At 49.2% G+C, this 27,602-nt stretch overlaps 1 protein-coding gene and 1 long non-coding RNA gene across 5 annotated transcripts in view; one reads left to right on the top strand and one right to left on the bottom strand.

Annotated features, from left to right (window-relative positions):
- Positions 1 to 27,602, top strand: part of SHISA6 (shisa family member 6) — a 146,114-nt gene that overhangs the window by 31,852 nt on the left and 86,660 nt on the right. For all 3 annotated transcript variants that reach the window (XM_074555098.1, XM_074555099.1, XM_074555100.1), the window contains one exon: positions 1,515 to 1,610. In XM_074555098.1, coding sequence (XP_074411199.1) covers positions 1,515 to 1,610 — 96 coding nt within the window. The remainder of the gene's footprint in view (positions 1 to 1,514; positions 1,611 to 27,602) is intronic.
- LOC141731224 (uncharacterized) lies at positions 1,939 to 25,579 on the bottom strand. Of its 2 annotated transcripts, none has more exons than XR_012583212.1 (3): positions 24,662 to 25,579; positions 6,076 to 6,213; positions 1,939 to 3,848 (listed from the first exon to the last, which is right to left on the bottom strand). It is a non-coding gene; the product is annotated as an uncharacterized LOC141731224 (long non-coding RNA). The 2 variants fall into 2 exon arrangements; XR_012583211.1 differs by having other exon boundaries at positions 1,939 to 2,574; positions 24,662 to 25,570.

Here is a 27,602-nt window from a genome sequence, read left to right as displayed (position 1 = left end):
ATGGGTGCCCTCCTGGTCCTGCCCAGCACCTTCTGCCACCTCAGCTCGGGCAGGAAATCAGGGAAAATGGAATTTCCCTGGGATCCAACTGCATCCCTGCAGCCCCCAGGCCGCCCCCCTTCCCTCCCCCTGCACCTTTCTTATCTCTGCCTCTTGCTGAAATAATAGGAGCAGAAAAATTAACAACATGAAAAAGGGAGGAGATGATAAAGAGTATCTGAAAAATCATCTGTGTCCTCATTTCAGAGCTTTGCATGGTAACAGGCAGGCAGGGTGTGCTTTGCTTTTTTTCCTTTATTAATGTATTAAAATATTAAAGAACTGGGTGTCTCTTGAACCTGCAGTGTTGTCAGGGACTGGGAAAGCTCTGAGGAGTCTTTTGAGGAGGAATTTGAGGAGCTGTCCCAAAACCCAATTTTGCTGTGCTGCTGTGATGGGGACATGGGACCAGCCTGGACAGGGAGACATTGGCACCTAGGGACAGAACCCTTGGTACAGGGAGGGCATTGGCACCTGGGGACAGAACCCTTGGTACAGGGAGGACATTGGCACATGGGGACAGATCTGTGACACAGAGGGGACGTTGGCACATGGGGACAGAACCTCTGCCACCAGGGTGCTCTCAGGGGCCGAGAATCTCCTCTGACTCCCTTTGAGACCTTTGGAGGGCAAAGGTGGGTCTGAACCTGGCATGAGCCAATTTCCTGAGGATTGGGCTCTTGGATTTGGCACTTTGGGGCTTCCCCTCTCAGGTTCTGCTCACAATTTCCAACATGTGCAGTTGTTCTTCTTCATAAATCTTTGCCAGCAAAGAATTCAGGCTTTGATGTTGCTGCAGGTGTTGTTTTCTGGGCCATTCTCAGGGTGCCTTTAATTGTGCAATGTGTGTGAGGGTGACAGAGGGGCTGTAAAGAGCACATATAATTAAATTTTAAAAACCCCTAAAAATAATAATAATATAAATATAAGTGTAAATTTTAGTAGAAATATATAAATAAATTAAATAGAAATATATATGTAAAATATATTTTAATTATTGTATTATTAATGTTATTAATAATAGAATTATTCTATTTATATAATTATTGTATATTATATACATAAATATATATAGAAATATCTATACATACATAAAAATAAATGTGCATCTATAATTATATATGGCAATTTATAAATATAAACATATATTTATATATTGTATAATATATATTATACATTTTAATAAATTATATTATATTATATTATATTATATTATATTATATTATATTATATTATATTATATTATATTATATTATATTATATTATATATAGACACAGAGATTAGTATGTATATATATATGATAGATATAAGTATATTAGTATATATGTAAATATATAAGTATGTGTGTGTATATATATATATATAAAGTATATAGAAAATGTAAAAAAAAAATATATATATATATATATATAAATATATGTATTTGGACGGAGACAGAGTGGCTGAAGGCGTGTGTGTTTCCTTTTCCCTGCAGGTCACTATGGGAAGGATATTTATCGCAGTGGAGGGCCAGATCTCCATAATTTCATCTCCTCCGGCTTTGTCACGTTAGGAAGAGGACACACGAAGGGTACAGTGGAAACCATTTTTTGCTAAATCCAATGCAATGAAACGATTGTTTGCGATCCGAACTCGGAGCCGGGTGCCCGCAGCTGGAGCGGGGCAGGCTCGGGCTGGGCTGGGCAGGACCTGCGGGTCCTGGCAGGGCAGTACAGGCTCCCCCGGCTGGGCAGTGCCTCCTGCAGCTCTGGGTGTTCCTGGCTGCTCCCACAGGGAGGGCAGCAATGTCCATCTGGCCCAGGGCAGGCAGGGACCACTTCCAGACTGTGGGGCTGGAGCTCCTTTCTTTCACTTCTGGGCTTTTCTTTTAGTTATTTATTTATTTAAATGGTGGGGCGGGGGGGGGGGGTATGAGGAATATTTTATAAAATTATTTCTTTTTAGCTCCTATATTTTCTGTGTTCCTATAATCTGTGATATAATGTACAAACCAGGAAACCACAAAAACCGACATGTGCTGCTGTGTGTATGTTCTGTGTACATGTACTGTATATAAATATCTGTGGAGACACAGCTTTAACACAAATAACCGAACACCCAGGGGGTCCTGGTGCCACCAGAGCCGTGTCCTGGTGCCACCACGACCCCCAGGCAGTGTTCACTGATGATGCTTTTGGTGAGTTGTTCTGGTGTACAGTGAGACGTGCTCGGAGTGTCCTCCTGTCCCCAGTGCCACCGGTGGCCTGGCTGTGACACGGGGGGTGCATGTGCCATTCCTGTCCCCTTCTGTGTCCCCAAGACTGCTGTACCCCCTGCAGACACGATGTATGTGGAGATTCCTCTCTCACCAATGTACTGTGTCCTCGTGCTCGCCTGGTTGAACGCTCCTGTGTTGTTTCTGTGGATGACCGTGACTCACAAATGATTAAAAGACCTTGATATTTTAATTTTTTTAATTTACTTTTTTCCTACATTTCCTGCACTTTTTCCAGTTCTCCACGAGTGTCATCCAAAGTAGTGTCGGTCCTGTAGAACTGTCAGAGAAGAAACAAATATATGTATATTGTCTGTGTATGTCTGTGTGTGCTTAAATAAAGTTTACTGAGGCTGAGGCAGCACCCGTGGGACTTGTAATCCAATATCCTGCAATCCCAGATTTGTAATCCAATACCCTGTAACCCCAGATTTGTGATCCAAAACCCTGAAATCCCAGTCCTGTAATCCCATATCCTGTAATCCAATACCCTGAAATTCCATATATGTGATCCAATACCCTACAATCCCAGTCCTGTAATCCAATACCCTGTAATCCCAGATTTGTGATCCAAAACCCTGAAATCCCAGTCCTGTAATCCCATATCCTGTAATCCTATACCCTGAGATTCCATATATATGATCCAATACCCTGAAATCCCAGTTCTGTAATCAAATACCCTGAAATCCCAGTTTTGTACTACAACACCCTGAAATTTCAGATATGTAATCCAATATCCTACAATCCCAAATTTGTAATCTCATCCCTTCAATCCCAGATTTGTAACCCAATCCCTACGATCCCAGATTTGCTATCCAATCCCTCCAATCCAATATCCTGAAATTCCAGTTTTGTAATCCAACACCCTCAATTCCAGTGCTATAGCCCAATAACCTGAAACTCCAGTTTTCCAATCCCTACAATCCCAGATCTGTTCTCCCATCCCTACAATCCCAGATTTGTTATCCCATTCCTGCAATCCCACATTTGTAATGCAATCCCCACAATCCAGATTTGTTCTCCCATCCCTGCAATCCCAGATTTGTCCTCCCATCCCTGCAGTCCCAGATTTGTCCTCCCATCCCTGCAGTCCCAGTCCAGCTCTGCACCAAGGGAAGGGAAGCAGAGGAACCTCAGGTGGGCTGGGAGCTACACTGGTTCCAGGGAGGAGCCAGGGGTGACATTTCACACAAGGTGTCCCCATCTCAAAGGGGTTTTATGGTCACATCCTGCCACATTAGGAGAGTTTTTAGGGTCAGGTAGCAAAGGTACCCCAGGAGTGATGGTCCATGGGCTGGGGTGTCCTGATGGGCTCCAGCAAGCCCTGGAGATCCCTGAGCAGGGCTGCAAACCCAGCCCTCAGTCTCAGGCAGGTCAGTTATCCTCACCTCACACCCCTGAGGCACCTCCCAGCAGCTTGCTGGACAAAAAGGCTGCTCCCAGTTCCTCCCAGGTGAGAACAAAACCTCCTCTGCTCCTCCAGCTGCAAAGGCTCTGCTCTCCTGTAGGTGAACCTGGGGTTTCCACACCTTTTCCAGAGCACATTTCCCATCCCTGGCAAGAGGGACAGTGGTCATTGGGAATGCAGCCTGGTCATCCACCACAGCCCTCAGACAGGAGGGGTTCCAAACAGAAAAAAGGCTTTGTTCTCTCAAGAAATGGATATTGGGCTGTTTATGGACATCAGAATGGACTGGCCTTAGAATTTACCTTTCAGCTCTAAATCCACCTGGGTTTTGAACAGTGCTGTAATGTTCATTTCCAGTTTCTTAATGGCAAATTCCACCACGGCTGGGTGATGAGAGTGACAAACACCTCACACCTGTTGCAGGACCTGCTTGTGCTCACGTGTGTGTGCTTTGTCTGTGTCTGTGACATGAGCTGATTGTCCATCTGTGCTGTGACAGGGGGCACATGGGAACTGAGGGGTTCTGCCATTGGGATTATGCCTGAAATGCTTGGATTTGGGGAAATATTTGACAGATTTGAGTTGGGGAAATCTGTGACAGATTTCCTGAGTTCAGTTTGAAGTCACCACCCAATACCTGTAAGAGAGTTTCAGCCAGGGCTCTAGATGAGTGGGTTTTGTGCTCTTTTGTCCTATTCCTATTTAGGTGAGCAGGTTCTGTGTTCTTTTGTCCTATTCTTGTTTATCTGAGCAGGTTCTGTCCTTTTTTCTCCTATTCCTATTTAGATGAGTGGAGTCTGTGATCTTTTCCCCGATTCCCATTGAAATGAACAGGTTCTGTGTTCTTTTGTCCTATTCTCGTTTATCTGAGCAGGTTCTGTGCTCTTTTGTACTGTTCCCATTTAGATGAGTGGGTTCTGTGCTGTTTTCTCTTATTCCTATTTAGATAAGCATGTTCTGTGCTCTTTGTCCTATTCCTATTGAGCAGGTTCTGTCCTGTTTTCTCCTATTCCTCTTTAGGTGAGCAGGTTCTGAGCTCTTTTCTCCTATTCCTATTTACATGAGTGGGTTCTGTGCTCTTTTGTCCTATTCCCATTCAGATGAGTGGGTTCTATGCTATTTTATCCTATTCCAATTTAAATGAGTGCGTTCTGTCCTGTTTTCTCCTATTCCTATTTACATGAGCAGGTTCTGTGCTCTTTCTCCTATTCCCACTGAGATGAGCAGGTTCTGTGCTCTTTGTCCTATTCCTATTGAGCAGGTTCTGTCCTGTTTTCTCCTATTCCTATTTACATGAGCAGGTTCTGTTCTCTTTTCTCCTATTCCCACTGAGATGAGCAGGTTCTGTCCTTTCCCAGTTCCAGCCCTTGTTAACCTCACCCTGCCCTGTGCAGGGGGTTCTGCCCTGCACTGCACGAAGCCAATGAAGTTTCTCTCAATATTTCTCTGCACTGGGAGACACATTTTTGGTGTTTTCTCAACTGTGCTGTGGCAGAACTCCAAGTGCTGAGTAATATTTAAGAGCTCATCTATTTTGGGCAGAAGACAAAGACGTGAGCCATGCCAAAGCACCATGGATACCAAAGCAGCAGAGCCACGTGTGTGCCATGCCCAGGCTGGGCAGGATGGGCATTCGTGGCTCTTTCATGGCATTCCCCTGGGCCATGCACCCCTGAGGGCTCTGGAGCCATTCCAGTGTGTGTTCCCCAAGCCATGGGCAGTTCCTCTGCTCTCAGGATGGTCCAGGGGTGAATCCTGGCTCTTCAGGATGTAGAATTCCCTGTGGTGAGGCACAAAGCAGGGCTGGTCTCATGCCAGGTTAGGTAGGAGAAGGTTGGATGGTTGGTTCTGAGGCAGCAGCTTTCAGTTCTGTGTGGAATTAACCACCAGCAGCTCTGAGGGGTTCACTGGGAGGGCACAGGGCACTGAGCCCCCATGGAGGGAGGATGGATCCCACATTCCTGCGTGGGAGCAGCTCCTGCTGGTGCCGTGGGAGGGTTCAGAGCTCCGGGGACACACGTGGGAGACAGGAGCCAGCTCACCCCTCTGGGGTTGAAATCCCAGCTCCCTCAGCCTGCTCTGAGCACCCTGGCACTGCCCATGTCCCACCCTGGCACTGCCCGTGTCCCACCCTGGCCTGGGCTGTGCCCTCAGGGCTCCCTAGAGCTCTGGCACCCACCCAGCCTGGAGGGATTTACAGCCACAGATTTGGGATAAACACCCCAGAGAGGAAACTCATCCACTCCACACAGCCTACCCCACATCATATTGCTGGGGTTTTGCATAAAAACCTGTCATTTGGTTTTTATTTTATTTTCATTTTGGTTGTTTTTTTACTTTGGTTTGGTTGGTTTTTTACTCCCAGTCTCAGACCTTGCCAGTAGTTTCCCAGTGGGATGGAGCTCCCTGGGTTTCAGCAGCCTGGGCCAGCAGCAGGAGCTCTGGAGAGATGGTAACTCAGATGAAAACCTCTGGTCAGCACCCAGCAGCTTCTTGGTTTTCCTGGGGGCTCTGCAAGAGTGTGAAAACAGGGAGGTTATTTTCTGTTCCTGGTGAGGATGCTGCAACGTGAGGATGTGTGGTGGTGTTCACAGGGGTCTGAGGATGAGGGAAGAGACGAGGATTTGACTCCATGTTTAAGACAACTTGATTTATTATTTTATGATATATATTGCATTAAAACTATACTAAAAGAATAGAAGAAAAGGTTTCATCAGAAGGCTAGCTAAGCTAAGAACAGTAAGGAATCCTAAAAAATGGTAACAAGGCTTCTGTCCCGGACAGAGAGTCTGAGCCAGCTGACTGTGATTGGCCATTAATTAGCAACAAGCACATGAGACCAATCACAGATCCACCTGTTGCATTCCACAGCAGCAGATAGCCATTGTTTACATTTTGTTCCTGAGGCCTTTCAGCTTCTCAGGAGGAAAAATCCTAAGGAAAGGATTTTTCATGAAAAGATGTCTGTGACACTTTGGCAGCAGCCAGAACTCTACCAAAACTAATCAAATGGTACAAAACAATTTACACACACACATTTTAAATGAAATCTTTCAGAATTGCTGTTAAAATCAGTCAGAGGTTCTCTTAATATCTCTCATTTGTGCCCCCATCTCATCCTTACATTTACAGGCCCCCATGGGGTTGGTGCTCCACACTCATTTTCACCTGCCAGCCAGGTGCCAGTTTGTCACCTGCCACCCAGTGCTCCCAGCCAGGTGCCAGTTTTTGCTGCTGTTTATTTATGCCCTGTGGTGGTGTTGACAGGGGTTTCAGGATGAAGGAAGAGACGAGAATCTTGACTCTATGTTTTAGAAGGCTGATTTATTATGATATATATTATGTTAAAAGAAAATTATATACTAAAAATATACCAAAAGAATAGAAGAAAGGATTTCATCAGATGGCTTGAAAGGAAGGAAAAGGAATGATAATAAAATCTTGTGACTGACTAGAGAGTCTGAGACAGCTGGACTGTGATTGGCCATTAATTAAAAACAACCACATAAGACCAATCAAAGGTGCACTTATTGCATTCCACAGCAGCAGATAATCATTGTTTACATTTCATTTCTGAGGCTTCTCAACTTCTCAAGAAAAAAAATCTTAACAAAAACATTGTCATAAAATATGTCTGTGACAATGCCCAAATCTGTTTTTCCCACGGTCCCTTAAATCCAGAAATCTGCATCACTGACTGACAGCAGGGCTGGGACATCCTGTGCAGCACCAGAGCAGGTCATTCCTCCCCTGGGATCCACCATCTCCCATCCACGGTGTTCCCTCAGTGCCCATCCTTGGCTGCTTTTCGTGCAGGCTGAGCTGCCTCTGACAGGTTCTGTATTTCAGCACTGACAGGTCTGGATGCAAACCAATCTCAGTGCAGACGCCTCAGCTGATGGAGAGCATGGAGCAGCTGCTGCAGGCTGGAACACTGGGGTGGCCCCTCTGCCCCTCTGGCACACCCTGGTGCCTTGGGGCACCCCAAACTGAGCCCCACTTCCAGCCATTTCCTCGGGACTGGTGGGGTTGCTGCTCCATTGGCTGTAAATATGATTCAGAGATGAGTGGGAGAGAAAGATTTATTAATTTGCTCCTCATTAGCAGTTTGAGAGTTCTGATTCCCCCCTCCAACAGTGCCCTGGTTCCCTGCTGCCATGGCTGGTTCCCGGTTGCTTGCCTTGCAGCTCTGTGTTCCAGTTCCTTTCCCAAAGTGCTGCTTTGTACCCTTGATTTGTTATTTTGGGGTCTTATATTACACCTGTCACAACTTCCTGGGCCCAGCACAGCTACAAAACACGCAGTGAATCAGCTCCAGGCTGGAATTTACTGCCTGCCCCATCATTAGTAATCCCCACTCGCAGCACACTCATTATTACAGGCGAAGGCAGGACTTGGAGGATCATTTTTCCACACCTGCACCTGTAACTTGCCATGAATAGATTTGCAAAAATTGAGGGTTAGGTGTGCTGGGTCCTTAAACACTTGTTAGAAATCCCATCAATGGAGAGCTGTGGAGCCTGAGCCCGCTGCATGCCAATGAATCACTTTCTGTTTATCCTGGATCATTTCGGATGATTTCCATGCTGCCTTGCTTAAGATCACCCACATCCCTGATTCCAGATGAATCCCAAGCCCTGCACATTCCGACACCTAACTGTATTGCCTGGGAAATAGGATCATTGGGATGGGGAGGGGGGCCTGGGAGCTGTGCAGGAACATTCCATGACGCAATAGGACATTTCAAGCCTCTCTGAATTATTTAGCCTCCCTCAGACGTGGCCTGGCCATTTCTCAGCAGAGTCTGGACAGCTCTGGTTTTTATAGCCCTGGGATCAGCCAGGTGGGAGGAGAGGGGGGAAAGGCCACGGGAAACATTCCAGGGGCTGCAGGGCTGTGGGAAGGTGTGACAGTGTTCACAGAGGTCTTATGTTGAGGGAAGAGACGAGGATCTAACCCCATGTTTCAGAAGGCTGATTTATTATTTTATGATATATATTATATTAAAACTATACTAAAAGAATAGAAGAAAATGTTTCATCAGAAGGCTAGCTAAGCTAAGAATAGAAAGGAAAGAATAACAAAGGTTTGTGGCTCAGGCTCTCTGTCCGAGTCAGCTGACTGTGACTGGCCATTAATTAGCAACAAGCACATGAGACCAATCACAGATGCACCTGTTGCATTCCACAGCAGCAGATAACCAATGTTTACATTATGTTCCTGAGGCCTTTCAGCTTCTCAGGAGGAAAAATCCTAAAGAAAGGATTTTTCATGAAAAGATGTCTGTGATGGGAAGGGATGGGGGAACAGCAGCAAAACCCCCTCAGTCCCCGGTGTCCCCTCCTGCACGGAGCACTGAGACAGCAGAGCTGGGGAGCTCCTGTCCTAATGCCCCAGGAACCTGCACAGAACCTTCTGGGATGGGGTTCTCCAAGCCTGGGGGGATCTGAAATGCAGGGAGCTCTCAGAACTTTGGGCCTGGAAGCCAAAGATGAGAATTAAACCCAGGATTTGATCTGAGACCTTGGAAAAGACTCCCAAACTCAGGTGACAGAAGCGAGAATGTGGATTTGGAGTTTGAAGCTGAGACAGGTAAAGCTGAGTGGAGGAAAGTTTAAATTTTAGAGTTTAAGATATAAAATATAAAAGTAGTTACAAAGGTAACAAGAATTTTTAGAATGTACTACCGTAGGTTTGTGTGCCATAACAAGATTGGCTAAGAAAGCTCATACTGTAGCATGAGTCCATAAGACAAAATATTTAAGCATTGGGTCAAAACAATCAATATCCTTGTTTGCAGTGTTTTATTGCCAATAAATGTGGCATTCACATTCCCTAACCATGATTCATTCGCCCAGGTCTTTCTCCTGGGAAGCTGAAAGGCCTCAGAGAAAAGGAAACCAATTCTTATCTCATTTGCTTCTCCTGTGTTTTTCTCCTTTGGAATGTGTTTGGAGATTGTTTACCCACAGGTGATTGTTTCATTGGATTCTGCTGTGAATGTTTTGACTCATTGGCCAATCAGGGCCAAACTGTGTCAGGACTCTGGAAAGAGTCATAAGTTTTCATTATTATATTTTTAGCCTTCTATAGGTATCCTTTCTGTATTCTTTAGTTTAGTATTCTTTAATATAGTATAATAAAGTAGTAAATTAGCCTTCTGAGAACGTGGAGTCAGATTCATCATTCTCTCCCCTCGTTGGTGTTGCCCGCATTTACAATAAATAAATCTTTAAAAGGTCTTGTAACTGAGGGTCTTGTAATCTTCTGAGCCATGTGGTGAAGGTGTGAGCCAAACTCACCCTTCCTGCCTAGGTAGAAGATATGAAAAATAAATCACACCATCTAAAGCAGCTCAGAGGTCCCATCTCAAAATTATTCTAAATTCCCACACCAGCCAGTGTGTCCCACACTGTTTGCAATGAGCACAAAGGCTGGCAGCTGCTCTGAGAGCCTCCCTGGAGCTCTCTGTTCCTTGGAGTTGCAGGGAGATGCCCACAAGCTGGGCATGGAGCACCTGGAGATCCAGGAGATCCCTGGGGCTCCTCCAGAGCCAGCTGTCAGATGGAAAGGGAGCCTTTTGTCTCCTGGAGATCCCATTCCTCACCCATCCACTGATTTGGGCATTTTTGACTTGGCCTGATCAAAGGGGACAAGGACAGGACTGTGGTTGTCTCTTCTTTCTCTCTTAGAGACTGTGGAAGCCAAAATCTTGTGTTTGAGGCCAGGAAAGGCCACCAGGGCCTTTCTGGGTGTGCACACCCAGGGTTAGCAGGGTGTTTTGGCATCTGGGAGGTCACAGGGCTTCCCTGACTTTGTGTGGGACAGACCCAGAACTTGGGACTCTCCTTCCCCACTGGAAGGTTCCCTCCAGTTCCCCTGCCAAGGTAAATCCCCCAAGTTCTCATTCCCTGATTCCCATCTGCTGCACCCAACCCTCTGCTGTTCCAGTTCCCATGCCAAGGTGAATCCCCCAGGTTTTCACTCCCCTAATTCCCATCTGCTGCACCCAGCCCTCCGCTGAGCACCATGGATGAGTTTCAATCATCACCTGGAGCTCCAGAATGGATCCCTCTGCTTTCTGTATGCAATAACAGGGTGACAACATGAGTGACAGTGGCTGAGAGGAGAAGAAAGGAGTCCTGCCTGTTCCTGGCTGCCCTTTCACAGGGAGTCTGTCAGCTCCCAGGGATGTTTTGGCAGATACCTTTGAAAGCTGAGCTGAAAGCTGGGGAAGAGCTGGCAGGTACAGCCCAGCTGTCTGTGAAAGTGGAGCTGCAGCTGCCTGCCACCAGCTCCTCTTTGAAGAACGTGTTTTTCTCTATTTATGATCAAGAACCGTTTGCATAAAGAGCCCTTCTGATTTCTTGCTATGGTGTCGCTGAGGATCTCAGGCTGCTTCTCTTCCCAAACAGGGAATTTCACCTCCATGCATGCTCACCCTGGAGCTGGATTATGTGCCTTTGGCAGGGCTGCATTCTCTCTTAATCCTGCTTGCCAGTTGCAAATAAGAAATTCAAATATTGTGAGAAGAACTAGAGACTCCTGGCAGCAGAGAGGAGGCTTTGCAGAGGGATCTGTAATTCTGAACCATCTGTGATCTCTCCACAACAACATGGTCAGAGTCTGGCAGATGGAGAGCTTGAGCACTCCCAGAAATCCCAAAAATCTACTGCTCCAGCAAAGCCAGTGTGCTGGGCACAGTTTATCTGCCAAACTTCCTTGGGAGGAACTCGTGATCTGGTGTGAATGCAGGTTCAGTGATGAGGGGAGAGAATGGTGAATCTGACTCCATGTTCTCTGAAGGCTAATTTACTACTTTATTATACTATATTAAAGAATACTAAGCTAAACTAAAGAATACAGAAAGGATATTTAGAGAAGGCTAAAAAGATAATAATGAAAACTTATGACTCTTTCCACAGTCCTGACACAGCTTGGCCCTGATTGGCCAAAGAGTGAAAACAACTCACAGCAGAATGCAATGAAACAATCACCTGTGGGTAAACAATCTCCAAACACATTCCAAAGGAGCATAACACAGGAGAAGCAAATGAGATAAGAATTGTTCTCCTTTTTCTCTGAGGTCTTTCAACTTCCCAGGAGAAAAACCCTGGGTGAAGGGATTTTTTTCAGAGAATGTGAATGCCACATTCATGAGAGAAGAGATTTTTGAGCCACAGGGCTCAGGTTTGCCTTCTCAAGGCATCACCTTGGTGTTCCCATGGAGCAGAGCTGCCAGAACCTGACCCGGGGCTGGGTTAAACCTGGGATTTTCTGCCTGGCGGGTGAAAACCAGGAGTAGCTCTTTCCTCTCCTCCATAGTGGCTGCAGGACAGGGAGCAGCATTCCAGTCCTGGACAGGGATCCATGGAGCTGGCAGCCCTTGGCCAGGGACAGATCTTCTCATGGTACCTCTTGTGCCTGCTGGAGAGCCCTGCCAGCCAGTGAATGAGCAGGGAGCTGGGGCTGCCAGTGACTCCTGTGGTGCCACACAGCCCTGGAGCTCAGCCCAGAGCCACAGAGCTGAGTCCAAGCCCATTTCCTGCCAACAGTGGGAGCTTGTGATGGATTTCACTGCCACTGCCTTGGACCTGCTGCAAAAAATCAACTGGTGTGAGCAATGCAGAGCAGCCCACGGTGCTGCTGCACATCTGCCCCTGCTGGAAGGGGGTCTGCAGCTCCCCCCTGAACCTGGAATGTACTCAGGATGTCTTAGAGCCTTCTCTTCTCTTCTCTTTTCCTTTTCCTTTTCCTTTTCCTTTTCCTTCCCCTCTTCCTTTCCCTCCTCCTCCCATGCCCAGTTTCTGTCCCCAGAAGGAATCCAGCCAGGGAACTGCTCCCTGACTCCAGGATTTGCTGCTGGGAGTTTGTTCAAGCTCTGAGATCAGCACAGGACCAGGCTGAGCTCAGGGATCACCTTCCAGCTAGGATAAGGAACATATTTGTGTTTTATATTTATATAAAATATTTGTGCAGGCAGAGAGCTGCAGGTCTGCTGAGCCCAGCTGTGCTTCAAGCCCCATTTCAGAGCAGGGCCGGGCTCTGTGCTGACAACTCCTGGATTGCTCTTTGGAAACACAACCCTTCAATGTTTTCTTCAGGAGCTCCACCCCTCTCTCTGCTTGTCCTGTCAGCACAGGGCCCCTGTTGTTTCAGCCCAGATAAAACACCAGGGTTTATTTCAGTGCCACTAACTGGGGTTCAGGGTGGTATTTTCTGGGGTCCCCCGTGGCAGGAATGATGAATCTGATTCCATGTTCTTAGAAGGCTAAATATTATATCATATCATATCATATCATATCATATTATATCATATCATATCATATCATATCATATTATATCATATCATATCATATCATATCATATTATATCATATTATATTATATTATATTACTATACTAAAACTATACTAAAGAATAGAGAAAGGATATTTACAGAAGGCTGCAAAGAATGATCATCGTGACTCTTTCCAGAGTCCAACACAACCTGGCCCTGATTGGTCATTAAGTTAAAATAATTCACATGAAACCAATCAAACAATCACCTGTTGGATAAACAATCTCCAACCACATTCCAAAGCAGAAAAACACAGGAGAAGCAAATTAGATAATTATTGTATTCCTTTTCTCTGAGGCTTCTCAGCTTCCCAGGAGAAGAAATCCTGGGCAAAGAGGATTTTTCAGAAAATCTGAATGTGACAGTTGAGTTCAGATCTGCTTGGATAGCAGGAGTGCTCAGTCTATAATAGGCATCTCCTCATCTTCATTTTAAAGCAGCAAACTAAAAATAGAGCCAGTTCAAAGATAGGTGATGAGAACAACCTGAGGTTTGGATTAGAGAGCAGAAAGGGAATTAGGAGTTTAGAAGCGCCTATGCTGGAGGGAGCTGTGGATAAAAGTTTGTGATGTAGATTTGGCCCAGAGAAGGCAGCTTGGGGAGTTCTGCTCCTCCTCCCTGCGTGGAAGGCATGGATGGAAGGGCTGGGTTCAGAAGGGAGAGCAGGCAGTGCTGTTGTCCCAGGGTCACCCTGGGTGTCACTGCCACAGCCTTCTGAGGGTCACGGGGTGCAGGACACAGCCCTGGCCTTGTGTGGGGAGGAGAAGGCACAGCCAGAGGACAGAGGGGAGTCCTGGAATGCTCAGGAGGAGCATGGAGAGCTCTTGGGGCTGCAGGAACCTCCCTGAGCTCCTGCTGTCCCTCAGCCCCCAAGGCACGGCTTGTGCACCCACAGGCTGCCAGAAATACCCTGAGCTCGGCCCAGTTTGTGCTGGGAGCTGAGGCAAACTGGGACACCCCGAGTGAGGGAGGGTTGGGTCACCCTGAGAGCTCCCTGAGCCCATGTGGGGACAGAGGTGACATCCCCACAGCCGTGTGGCTCTGCTGAGGGGACACAGCTCTGATGCTGAGCTCAGTGGCCTCTCACCTTTTCCTTCTCAGGGCTTCCTGACCTTTCTGCAGCTCCAGGGGCTGCAGCTTCAGGTGATGCCTTCAGTTTTAGCTTTCATATTTCCCAGGCTCTGCACCGCATTGGTAAATAACTCTGAACTCCACAGAAAGTGTCAGCAGTTCTCCTCACAGCTCAGGCACACAGAACAATCCTTTTTCAGCCCCAGAACCAAGGACACCGCTGCAGCTTCAGCCCCAAAAAGTGCAAACAGCAGGGAATGGAGGAGAGCAACCTGGGAGGGTGGGACTGCATCCCCTGGAGCTGGGATTGGACACTGAACCCCAGCATGGAAATGGACCAGAACTCATCAAAGGGTGAAAACTCCTGACTCTTGAGTCCATCCTGGGTCCATCTTGGGTGCAGCCCTGGCTGGGCTCTTGCACTGCCCAAGGTGGATCCTTTGAGGCCTTTTAATAAATCCCCACTTTAACTCCGCCCAACCTCTCCAGCCATCAGAGGTGCAGGTCCAGCTCATCCTGTGCTCACCCAAGGGCAGAGCTTTGGCTGCTGTGAGCTGCCAGGGAGTTGCTCAGAGTGAAGGGCAGCCCCAGCAGAGAGCCAGGAGTGAGGATTTGCCATGGATGGGTTTTGGGAAGGTCTGAGCTGGGAATGTCTCCAGCAGAGTCCCATCAGGGCAGGAGCTGTGCAGCAAGGACTGGCCATTCCCCCAGGACAGCTCTGCAGGATGCAGCCCCCCTCCTCTTCCTCCTCCTCTTCCTCCTCCTCCTCCTCTTCCTCTTCCTCTTCCTCCTCCTCCTGCTCCTGCTCCTGTTCCCCTGGCACTCCCTGAGCAGCTCTGGTGCCCAGCAGGGACAATGCTTCTGTCACAAACCTGCTCGAGGCACCCCCCGTGCCTGCCAGGGAGCAGAATAAAGGACAATTTCCCAGAGAAGTTGGATTTATTTGTGCCTTTGTGGCTCTGTTCTGAAAGCACAAATAATATCCCTGAAGAAGTGGCACGGAGTCCATCAGCTTCCAGCTGCTCAAAGCCTCCCTGAGCTGGGGCTGTTCTCATCCTCCTCCTGCAGGAATTGATTGACTCCGAGATAAACAGATCAGGCCATTGCTGTTCTCTGCTCTAAACCTTCTGAAAAACAGGTCCTGTGCCTCGAATCAGAACTCCAGAGAGCGGAGAAGGTCCTGGCAGGGAGAGCAGGAGGGCAGCCCTACAGCTGGAACTGCCCCCTGCCCCACAGCTGGAACTGCCCCACAGCCCCACAGCTGGAACTGCTCCCTGCTCCACACACTCCCCTTTCCCAGAGGATCCTGGCTGCAGCACCAGGGAGGGAGTTTGGGAAGGTGCTGGGGTTGGGTTTGGGTCAGGGTCAGGGTTAGGGTCAGAGTTTGGGTTTGGGTTTGAGTCAGGGTTTGGGTTCGGGTCAGGGTGAGGGGTTTGGTTTAGAGTCAGTGGTTGGGTTTGGGTTTGGGTCAGGATCAGGGTTAGGGTTTGGGTCAGTGTCAGGGTTAGGGTTTAGGTTTGGGTTACGGTTTGGGTTTGGGTTAGGGTTACAGTCAGGGTTAGGGTGCATTTTTAGGGAAAAAGTTCTTGGAGGAACATCACAGAATTCCAGGATGGTCTGAATTGGAAGGGAAGCTAAAAATCACCCAGTGCCACCTCTTTCATGGCAGAAACACCTCCCACTGTCCCAGGCTGCTCCCAGCCCCAGTGTCCAGCCTGGCCTTGGGCACTGCCAGGGATCCAGGGGCAGCCACAGCTGCTCTGGGAAATCCATCTCAGTCCCTCCCTACCCTCCCAGCGAGGAATTCCTTCCTATATTTTCCTAAATATTTTAAAGATGAGAAAGAAGCTTTCCTTCTCTTTTGATTTGCAAAGTTAATCTGGCAGGAAGTGAACTGAGGAGCTGGGACCTGCCAGGACTCCCCCCAGGCACGTTCCAGGAGCTCCTGTTCAGCTGGAAGGATAAATCCTGCTGGGACATCTGTGGAACTGCCTTGTGAAGAGCAAAGCTCTTTGATTATCCTGTTGCTATTTGTCAAATGCAAAGGACCGTGTAAAAAATCATTTTCAGCCTTCAGAACTACTCTCCTTTTGCTCTGCTTTTGATGTCTGAAGAGAAAATAGCCCTGTGAAGCAACTTGATTTCTTCAGAGCTATTAACCAGTCTTGCAGGGTCCCAGGGTGACATAACAGGTCTGCTCTGACTCATTCCATTTAAGAGTGTCTCCTTCCAGACAGAAATAGCTCAGTGTGCAGCCATAAAAAACATGAATCAATTAATGTCTTCTATTAACTAGAAATGCAGATAAATCTCCTCAATCGTGGGAATGCAAATTCCTGGCTCCTCTCCCTTCTCCCTCCCTGTGCTCTTTGTATTTGGCTCCTTCCTAAATTGAACTTTTCTGGGTGTTGAATCCAGGCCCACATGGTTATTTCTTGTGGTTATTTTTTGTGCTTTCTTTTTGTGGTTATTTTTGGTGGTTACTTTTTGTAGTTATTTTTGGTGGGGTTTTTTGGTGGTTATTTTTTGTGGTTTTTGTGGTCATTTTTGGTGGTTATTTTCTTTGGGTTTTTTTGGTGCTTATTTTTTGGTGGTTATTCTTTGTGGTTATTCCTTGTGGTTATTTCTTGTGGGGTTTTTTTTCTGGTTATTTTATTTTTGGTGGTTTTTTTGGTGCTTATTTTTGATGGTTATTTTTTGGTGGCTATTTCTCTTCCAACTTCATTGTTCTGTGATTCTGAGCCAGCTCTGGGGCTGTGTAGGCTAAGGGGGTTGCTGGACCCCATGGCAGGGGAAGGAGGGAGGGAGGATGCACAGAGCAGGAGGGGCTGGGGAGCCAAAGAATCCCAGGATGGTTTGGGTTGGGACGGACCTTAAAACTCATCTCATTGCACGTCTGCCATGGCAGGGACACCTCCCACTGTCCCAGGGACACCTCCACTGTCCCAGGTGCTCCCAGCCTCATCCAGCCTGGCCTTGGGCACTGCCAGGGATCCAGGGGCAGCCCCAGCTGCTCTGGGCATGCTGCCCACCCTGCCAGGGGTGAATTTCTCCCCAGTATCCCCTCTCAATCTACTTTCCTTCAATTTAAGCCCTTGTCCTGTGCCTCCATGCCTTGTCAATCATCTCTCTCCATCTTTCCCGTAGCTCCTTCAGGTCCTGGAAGGAAAAAAACCAAAAACCATGGAACAAGTGTAGGGTTCCCATGTGTGAACAGCTCTGGAAAATGGGAATTCCAGGTGATCTGCAGTGCCATGGACTCAGCAATGCTGCTGTGCACAATTCACCCCAGACACAAAATCCTTTCCTCTTGTGGCCTGGCTCTCCACTGCTGGGGGAGAGGAACCCCTTCTTCACCATCTCTGCTCTGGAAGAGGAGATCTCAGCAATTTCAGGGTCAGTTGGACTCCAAAGCTCAGGATCAGTCTGTCTAGCAGCTCCTCTGCACCTGCTGCTAGGTGATAATGACTTGAAGAACAGAATTAATTAGGCTGAACCCTTCCATGCTTATTGCATCTCTCAAGGTGGATTTTTCTCTTTTTACTTTTTTACTACTCAGGGAAAAAAAAAGTTTCATCCTTTTCCCAGTAAGAAATAGCAAGGAAATGATTTGTCTGGATTTTCTTAACCATTGAATTGCTTTCAATGGTTAATAATTTTAATTTTATTTTTATTTATTTTATTTTTAAATTTATTTTTAATTTTAATGTTTTAATTTTTTTAATTGCTTTCAAGCAGGGTTTGGTGGGGGTCTCTGGGTGTCCATATTTTCTTCCACTTTTTAGACTTATACCAATGAGCAAAATATTTTCTTCCATCTTTTAGTCTTAGACTAAGGAGCAAAATACTTTCTTCCACCTTTTAGTCTCAGACCAAAGAGCAGAAGCCCCAGATGATCCCTGCCTGCTTTGGGGGGACAGAGGTGACAGCAAGGGGTGCAATCCCCTGCATTGATGGCCCAGTCCCTGCTCAGGGACTCTCATACTGACCCCATGGCAGATCCCATCCTCTCAGCCCTGGGGCACATCTGGGGTGATCCTGCCCCTCTGGCCAACCTTTGGGGCACATCTGGAATTATTTCCCCCCGTGCCCATCCTTGGGGGCACATCTGGGGTGGTCCTGTCCCTGTGCCAGGTCAGTGCTGTACCCAGAGTGGGTGGCAGCTGCCTCCTGATGCATTCAGTGGATATGAACTCAGCTGAGGGCTCTCAGATTGGCTGCACAGGGTGTGAGCCGCGCTATTCAGCAGAAAGCAGAGGCTGGGATTGCTCAGGACTTGTCTAAGGAGGGTTTCTCCGTTCCTGGTGGTGTCCCAGGCCAGGCTGAACAGGGCTGAAAGCAGTCTGGGACAGTGGGAGGCATCCATGGGACAGTGGAAGGTGTCCCTGCCATGGCAGGGGTGGCTTTTAAGGTCCTTTCCAACCCAAACCATCCTGTGATTTTCTGTTTCATTTGTTATTATTATTATTATTATTATTATTATTATTATTATTATGGTTGTTGACTAAAGGGATTTCAGTAGGGCCTCAGAGCTTTGATCTGCACTGTGTGGCTGCAGGACAGGGAGTTGCTCCCCAAAGTGCTGAGAATTTCAGTGGTGACGACACAAAAATGTTGTTATACCAAATTTAAACCCCTAAGAGCTGCAGTGGCCCCAGAGCCTGAGTTCAGACGCTCTGCTGAGGCTGGGATGGGTTGAAATTGGCCCATTTTCCTCCATTACAGAAAAAAAACCCCTGGAATTATCACTTCAGATGGGGCTGTTCATGCTCAGAGAGGTGACGTGGGCAGGGCAGGTCCCCAGAGACCAGGGACAGCCTCAATGTCACCAAGGGTGTTCACAGGGATCTGAGGATTGGGGAAGAGATGAGGATCTGACTCCATGTTTCAGAAGGCTGATTTATTATTTTATGATATATATTGTATTAAAACTATACTAAAATAATAGAAGAAAGGATTTAATCAAAAGGCTAGCTAAGAATAGAATAGAATGATATCGAAGGTTTGTGGCTTGGACTCTCTGTCCAAGCCAGCTGACTGTGATTGGCCATTAATTAGAAACAACCACATGAGACCAATCCCAGATGCACCTGTTGCATTCCACAGCAGCAGATAATCAGTGTTTACATTTTGTTCCTGAGGCCTTTCAGCTTCTCAGGAGGAAAAATCCTAAAGAGAGGATTTTCCACAAAAGATGTCTGCGACACCTCAGCTGTGACCCCACTGAGGTTCCTGTCCCACCCCCCTGCAATCCAGCTGCTGGGACACCTGGGGACACCTGGGGATACCTGGGGACACCTGGGACACCTGGGGACACCTGGGACACCTGGGGACCCCTCCTCCCATTTCCCCCCTCCCAGGGCGTGATTGCCCTGTGGTGTTGGGCTGTGCTCCCCTCCTGATCCCAGCCCTGCTGAGCACCCTCCCATCACCCAATTAACACCAGGGCTGTAATTACTGCCATTATCACATTACTGCCATTATTCCTGTTCCAAAGCAGCGTTTTTGTCCCTCATTATGCTGTTTCTGTTGTGCCCACGATTCAGATAAGGAACCAGATGCTCTGCCTTGCTTCAGAGCTCCCTGGTGCTGGTCGCTGCCACATCCCTTGTGCAAAGTCAGCCCTCACCCCGGAGCACTTAAAAACCTAATTAGAGCAGACAGAGCAGCACCATCCTCATCTCCCAGCACCCTTCAGGACACCCAAGGTCACTTTTTGCCAGATTTCCCAAGGATTTGGGAGAGCTCCCAACATTCCTGTGTTGTTTTCCTTCTGAAGCACCCACCCAGCCAGGCAGGTGTTTACCCTGCTTGTGTTTATCTCTGACAGGTGTCCTCTCACTGAAATGCATTTTTTTTCCCTAAAATCTCAGGCTATAAATAAATGACTGAAGGAGAAAGATGTTGAGGATAAGAGACATTGAGGGGCTAGAGGGTGTGGAGGGAAGGGAACAGAGCTGGGGATGGGCTGGAGGGGCTGAAGATGGGAAAGGGGCTGAGACTAGCTTTCTGATGTCTCCTTTCTCTTTCTTTAGTATAGTTTTAGTAATATAATATAATATAATATAATATAATATAATATAATATAATATAATATAATATAAATCAGCCTTCTAAGAACTTGGAGTCAATTCTCATCTCTCACCTCATCCTGGGGACCCTCACAACACCCCACCAAGGTGCTCCAGTCCCTTTATCAACTTCCAGGTCTCCTCTGGAATTGCTCCAGCAGCTCCTTGTCCTCCTGATGTTGGGGACACCAGAGCTGGGCACTGTTCCAGTGGGGTCCCACATACAGAATCCCCTCCTGGCCCTGCTGCCCACTCCCCTTTGGAAATTCCAGCCCAAATCTCCAGTGGAAGGTCTGGGACCACCAATCCCAGCAGCACAGCTGATCCTGGTTTTAGTAAGAGCAGAATAAAGCTGAATTTTCAACAGGGACCATCCAATTCTCAGTGTGGATCCCTCTGGAGCAGGTCCAGCACGTGGACTTTGCAGTGTGACACAGGAGATGGGATTATTGCTCCCTGAAATCCACAGAGATTCTCCAAATCTGCCACTTGCTGTTAGAATGCTGCACAAGCCCTGGGAGAATGGCAGCATCCTTACCCAAAAGGTTAAGCAAAACATAATGAATGGAAAAGATGAGCTGTGACAGGACTGAAACAGGAATTTTCAACTTTTGAAAAGCATCCAGATATTTAAGGGCTTTTAAATGAACTGGAGATGTTGTGTGAAATCCATTTGGTATGGAAACACTGAAATGCACTTTTAAAACTCCAAGCAAACCAACCTTTTCAAAAGCATTCCACAAACACTTTTAAAGAGTCAGCTGTGTCTGAAACAAAACCCAAACTTGGCAAACCTTGCTGGCCTGCCAGGAAGTGCTGAGGGTCACAGGGGCAGAATTCACCCTGAATTTCCTTGGCTTTCCCCATTGCTGACTTCTCCAGAGGTGCAGATTATCCAATTTTGTCCTTCCTTTACATGTAGCCCTGCAAATTGAGCTGTGGGTTTACTTCCTGCTGATCCCACAGGAGATCGGCAATGGTGGCTGGCCAAGGCCTAGCTGTGTCCATCACACCCCCATCCCATAAGAACTGCACTTTAGAGTTGATTAGGCTCCAGGACAGGGCACACAAACCAGGGGTCTCCCAGACCTGGAAAATGAGCTCTGGATCCTGCTGATCCCACAGGAGAGGACCCTCCAATGATGCTTGGTCAAGGCCTGGCTGTGTCCATCCCACAGGAGCTGCATTTTGGGGTGGGTTGGGTTTCAAGACAGAGCACACAAACCAGGGGTCACCCAGCACTGGAAAAGGAGCTCTGGAATTATTTCCTGCTAAACCTATAGGAGAGGACACCTTCAGTTCTCTGTTGGCCAAGGCCTGGCTGTGTCCATCACACCTCCATACCACAGGAGCTGCATTTTGGGGTGGGTTGGGCTCCAGAACTGGGCACACAAGCTAGAGGTCACCCAGCCCTGGAAAATGAGCTCTGGATTTAGCTGCTGCTGATCTCAAAGGAGAGGACACCCCCAATGGTGCTTGGCCAAGGCCTGGCTGTGTCCTTCACACCCACATCCCTCAGGAGCTGCATTTTGGGGTGGGTTGGGCTCCAGAACAGGGCACACACACTAGAGGTGACCTAGCCCTGGAAAATGAACTCTGGATCCTGCTGATCCCACAGAAGAGAACACATAAATGATGGCTAGCCAAGGCCTGTCTGTGTCCATCACAACCACATCCCACAGGAGCTGCATTTTGGAGTTGGGCTCCAGGACACGGCACGCAAACCAAGTGTCACCCAGCCCTGGTAAAGGAGCTGTGGGTTCAGTTCCTCCTGATCCCACAGGAGAGGACACCTTAAATGGTGGCTGGCCAAGGCCTGGCTGTGTCCATCACACCCATATCCCATAAGAACTGCATTTTAGGATTGGGCTCCAGGACAGGCCACACAAACCTGGAAAAGGAGCTGTGGGTTCAGCTCTCACTGATCCCACAGGAGAGAGCACTCAAATGGTGTCTGGCCAAGGCCTGGCTGTGTCCATCCCACAGCAGCTGCATTTTGGGGTGGTTGGACCCCAGGACAGGCCACACAGCCAGGTGTCACCTGGGGCTCTGCTCCTGCAGGTGACAGAGGCTCCTGGGGCAGGTCCCAGGGGCACAGGGTGAGCCCCTGGCTCTGCCTTGCCCACCAGCAGAACCAGTTTGTGCTGGGCCTGCCCCAGGGAGGCTCCCACCCTTCAGGGAGGGTGAGTGGCTCCGTGAGTGCCCCAGATCCAGCAGAGTCATGTGGCTCCAGCTTTATTTGCTGTTATTGCTGCTTTCAAGTGGAAAATTGATATAATAGCAGTCCTTTCTCAGCACACAGCAGTCTGCACATTTGTACAATGTTCTTTGAGGACGATCAGCAGCCACTGGCATAGAAAAGTGACAGATGCTGTCTGCAAATAATGAGCTGAAGCAGTTTCCTTTGGAAGGGAACTTAAGCAAAGTCCCTTTGAGTTTGAAAAGCCAGAGAGGTTCCCATGTGTCCCCAGAAGCTGCTCAGAAAAGGCATTTTCTAGTAGCTCATGTGGCATAATTATTCTGTGGCTGTTTCTCTCACACCAGCTCCTCTGGAGGGAGGGAATGACCCAGTTCCTGTTTACTGAGCCTCTCCTGCTGGGGACAGGCATGAAAGAGAATGAAGTTTATGGTTCTGTTTCCTCCTCCAGCGTTCCAGATCTGCCCCAATGCCAGGGATGAGGAGCACAGTGGGGGATGAAGCACATCCCACACCTTGGGGATGCTCACATCCCTTCCTTGCAGCTCACACCAGAATTGTTGCAGCCCCTGAGGCCTGTGAGGAGTCTCCTGTCACAGACATCTTTTTATGAAAAATCCTTTCCTTAGGATTTTTCCTCTTGAGAAGCTGAGAGGCCTCAGGAACAAAATGTAAACAATGATTATCTGCTGCTGTGGAATGCAACAGGTGCATCTGGGATTGGTCTTGTAGAGTTGTTTGTAATTAATTGCCAATCACAGTCAGCTGACTCGGACTCTCTGAACCACAAACCTTTGTTTTCATTCTTTTCTATTCTTACCTTAGCTAGCCTTCTGATAGAACTTTTTCTCCTATTCTTTTAGTATAGTTTCAATACAATACATATTATAAAATAATAAATCAAGCCCTCTGAAACATGGAGTCAGATCCTCATCTCTTCCCTCAACATAAGACCCCTGTGAACACCATCACACTTCTCAAACACAGCCCCATCCCTGCAGCCCCTGCCTCTGTTCTTATCGTCCCTCAAACACCCAGAATGGATGGAAAAGGCATTTCCCAGGCACAGAGAGCCCAGCAGGACACGAGGAGCCCCATTTGGAGGGGCTCTGTGTGCCCATGGAAGTCAGAGCTGCCTTCTCCAGTAGCTGTAGAGCAGCCTCAGGGCCTGCACACACATTTCCTCCAGGAGAAACCATCTGCAAGCAGGTGAGGACAGGAGGAGGCTGACCCAGAGCCAGGGAGGGCTTTAACCCTTCCTCCAGGCAGGCTCTGGATTGAGAAGGATGTGGATAGAACATCCAAAAACCTCTCTGGAACATCCCTGTGGGGAGGGAACAGGATCAAAGGGACAAGGACCAGTCCTGGAGGACAGTTCTGTATGTGCAGATGCAAGGGCAAGGGACAGTTCTGTATGTGCAGATGCAAGGGCAAGGCAGCAGCTGGAGGAGAAACTGAAGCCCTAAAAAAGCAGCTCTGAGGACAGGCAGGGGCAGGGGCTTGGCCCAGCCTCAGGCAGGGACAAACAGCTCCTCTGCATTGTCTTGGGTTATTTTTATCTCCCTTTGGTGCCTCTGAAGGAAGGCTGAGCACCCCTGGTGTCAGAGGAACCCAGAGCTGCCTTTGTCCTCTTCAGTCTGTGCAATTTCCCAGATGAGCAAGCAGAGCAGGGCTTTGGGAAGGGCTCCCATGGGGAAAGGAACCTCCAGGAGCTCTGGCCCTGTGTTCCCTTTCTCTGTGGGGCTGCAGCACATGGGAGAGGGAGGCTGGGTGCTGTCGGTGGCCATGAGGCCAAGGGTGCCCATCCTGGTGGACAATGGAGTGGCCATGTCCTGCTGTCCCGTCTGGGATTTGGGGATAGTGAGCCCGATTTGGAGCTCACAATCTCCTCCTGCCAGAGAAACGGGCTCTTGATGGAGACAGACAGATGGGGCAGGGTTTGAAAGCATCCCCGAGGGCACCAGGGCTGGAGGGAGGGGAGCTGGAGGGCTGGGAGGGAGCAGGCAGCAAGCAGAGCCCGAGGAGCCACGGGAGGAGGAGGAGGATGGATGGATGGCCTGGCATCCCCCCCTCCCCTTCCAGCATCCCTGCATCCCTCCCACCCAGCATCCCTGCATCCCCCCTCCCCTTCCAGCATCCTTGCATCCCTCCCACGGCAGCAGCAGCATCACACCCTCCCTCCCTCCCTCCCTGCCTCCTGCAGCTCCCTGTGCCTGCAGAGGCCTCTGCTTCCTCCTCCTCCTCCTCCTCCCAGCCACAGTTACCGGGAGCGGTTCCTTACCTTGCCCGCAGGTGTTGCAACACGCAGGGGCTGCGAGGATCGCGGGGCTCTGGGACCCCGGGCTGTAAGAACCAGACAACGCCGGGCTGGGGTCGCTGCGTTGTCCCGGCGGCAGGGACAGTGCCACAGGCTGGCAGAGACGCAGCAGGGACAGTGCCCAGCCCTGCAGATGTGCAGCAGGTTGCAGACCAATGGCAGAGGTGCAGCACGTTGCAGAGGTGCAGCAGGGATGGTGCCCAGCCTTGCAGAGGTGCAGCAGGGACATTATCACAGGCTGGTAGAGATGCAGCGGGGCACTGCCCAGCCCTGCAGAGGTGCGGCAGGGACGGTATCACAGGCTGGCAGATGTGCAGCAGGGATGGTGCCCAGCCCTGCAGAGGTGCAGCAGGGACGGTATCACAGGCTGGCAGAGGTGCAGCAGGTTGCAGACCCACAGCTCCACCGTGGGCAGCACGGGCAGCGGGAGCAGGCTGCCCACTGCTGCAGGGACACGCACAGCAGGTGCGTGGCCGGGAATAAAACAATAAAATTCAGTCCCAGCTCCTGCATTCCCCGCTCGTTTCCCGGTGCCTGCCTGCAGCACAGCCCGCTCCCTGCTCCCAGCACAGCCCTCTCCCTGCTCCCAGCACAGCTGCACGCTCTGATCGATGTGTTTGGCTTTGCATCCATCCTGTGCAGCTGCTGTCACACCCTCGGGTGGCACTGACATCCAAGGGCAGCTCTGGGCTCTGTTTTCTGTCATTCACCGTCTGTGGCCTGAATGCAGAGCCCAGGCAGGCTCCTGCTGGCCCTCTGGAGAGCGGGGTTCACCACAGCCCCTCCTTGTCTGCCCCCCAAATGAGAGCCAGGCTTAGGATCCCAAAAATCCACCCGGCAGCCGGGCACTCTGCTGCACAGACAGACAGGGCTGGGGAGTGAAAGCCAGAGGAAAAACAGAGTTCCCAGTTTGTTTACTACCTCTTGGCACACATCCATGCCCAGCTTTTTATATCCTAGTGCCAGGCTCGGCAGCCTGGGAGAGCAGGATGGGCTCGGGGGGACCATCCCGGGACCCTGCAGGCTGCTGCCCCCACGGGAAATCCCAAATTGGGAATGCAGCAGTGGGACTGTGCCTGTGCTGGGGAGGGATTGCAGCCCCAGCTGCTCGGGGAACAGCTCTTCCCTGGCTTTCTGAGCTGCCACAGAGAGCAAAGCTGACGTCATTTCTGAGCAGGGAAATTTGTGGAGGTTTCTGGAGAGAAAGGCTAATCCAGAAGTACTGATATGCAGGGTGAGATTTAGATGTAAACCCAGGCTCGCAAAAGGAGCGATTTGGGCAAAGACCTTCATTCCCTGATTCAAGAGAGCAGCCAGTTTTTAAAAAATCACAATTCTGTGACTGTTTTGTACCTGACAGTAAGGAAAATGTGACCATAGTGCTTTTTTCAGCTAGAAGGCAATTCCAAAATAAATAACCATAAAAAGAAAGAAAGAAACATTAAGCATTCATTAATCTAAAACTAGTTTCACCAAGCATTGACTTCAACCCCCACAAAGCCCCACTGCTTGTGCTGGGTGTGACGAGGACAATATCACCCCTGTTAGGTGACAATCCCAGGATGTGAGTGGTTCCAGGTTCCCCAGCCAGGCAGGAGCAGTGGGAATTATCTTTGCAGCCCTTACAGGAATGATTTCAAACCAAGGTGTCCAACCCATGGTGTTTCATGGTGAGGTTTTGGTTGGGGCATGCTCAAGGTTATCAATTAACATTCAGAGAAGTTACTGAAATAAAGGGCATAAAGAGAAAATAAAGGGAGTAAAGAGAAAATAAAGGGAGTAAAGGGAAAATAAAGGGAGTAAAAGGAAAGTAAAGGGAATAAAGAGAAAATAAAGGGAGTAAAGAATGTGGGAGCTGGAAGGAAAGAGGGTTAATGCAAATCAGCAGCTTGCCTGGGATGGGCATGGCCTGGATCCTGCAGCACCTGGGGCTGAAGCTGCAGGGCCAGGCTGGCCGTGGGTGTGTGTGGCACCAGCAGGAACAGTGGCACAGACACAGTGCCTGCACGTGTCAGCTCGCTCCTCGCTGTGTCTGCACTCCCCTCCTTTCCTTCTTCACCAGGAACAAGGAAAAAATATCCTTGAGGCCCCTTCTAGAGTGTCTCCAGCATCCACAGGATGCTTTAACAGCATCAGGGCGAGTTTATGGGTCAAACATGGCCAAAGAATTTCCATGGGCCCAGCATGGGCAGGAGCTGGACAGAGCCCATGGAGGCTCCAGGATGATGCCAGGGATGGAGCAGCTGTGCTGGCAGGAGAGGCTGGCACAGCTGGCATTGCTCACCTGGGCAGGAGGAGCTTTGGGGTGAGCTCAGTGTGGCCTTGCAGGGCTGAAGGAGCTGCAGCAAAGATGGAGAAAGAGCACTGACAGGGGATGGGGACAGGACCCAAGGGAATGGCTTCAGACTGACCCAGGGCAGGGCTGGATGGGAGATTGGGAATGAGGAATCGTTCCCTGGCAGGGTGGGCAGGCCCTGGCACAGCTGTGGCTGCCCCTGGATCCCTGGCAGTGCCCAAGGCCAGGCTGGACATTGGGAGCACCTGGGACAGTGGGAGGTGTCCCTGGGACAGGGGAGATGTCGCTGCCAGGAGTGGAATAATGGAATGAAATGGGGTTTCAGGTCCCTTCCAGCCCAGGTCCAGGATGATTTTATGGCTCTGTGATTCTCTTATGTCTGTGATGTCTCAGAGGTGACCCAGAGGGAAATCCCACAGGGACAGGACCTTGCCCCCCTCCATCCTGCCTGCCCTTGGAATGATGAAATATGGCAGGGCTGGGACAAACCCAAATCCTGGGCTGAAAATGCCCCTGTGGGGTTTGCTGTGGGGCCAGGTGTGCTTGAGGCACTGCAAGGCCTTGAGGTGGAGAACTCCTGGGAGAGGAGGGATTTGGGGTCCTGGGAGA

This window comes from Zonotrichia albicollis, chromosome 19, assembly GCF_047830755.1.
Source record: "Zonotrichia albicollis isolate bZonAlb1 chromosome 19, bZonAlb1.hap1, whole genome shotgun sequence".
NCBI classification, from domain to species: Eukaryota; Metazoa; Chordata; class Aves; order Passeriformes; family Passerellidae; genus Zonotrichia; species Zonotrichia albicollis.
This window is presented reverse-complemented; position numbering and strand designations above follow the sequence as displayed.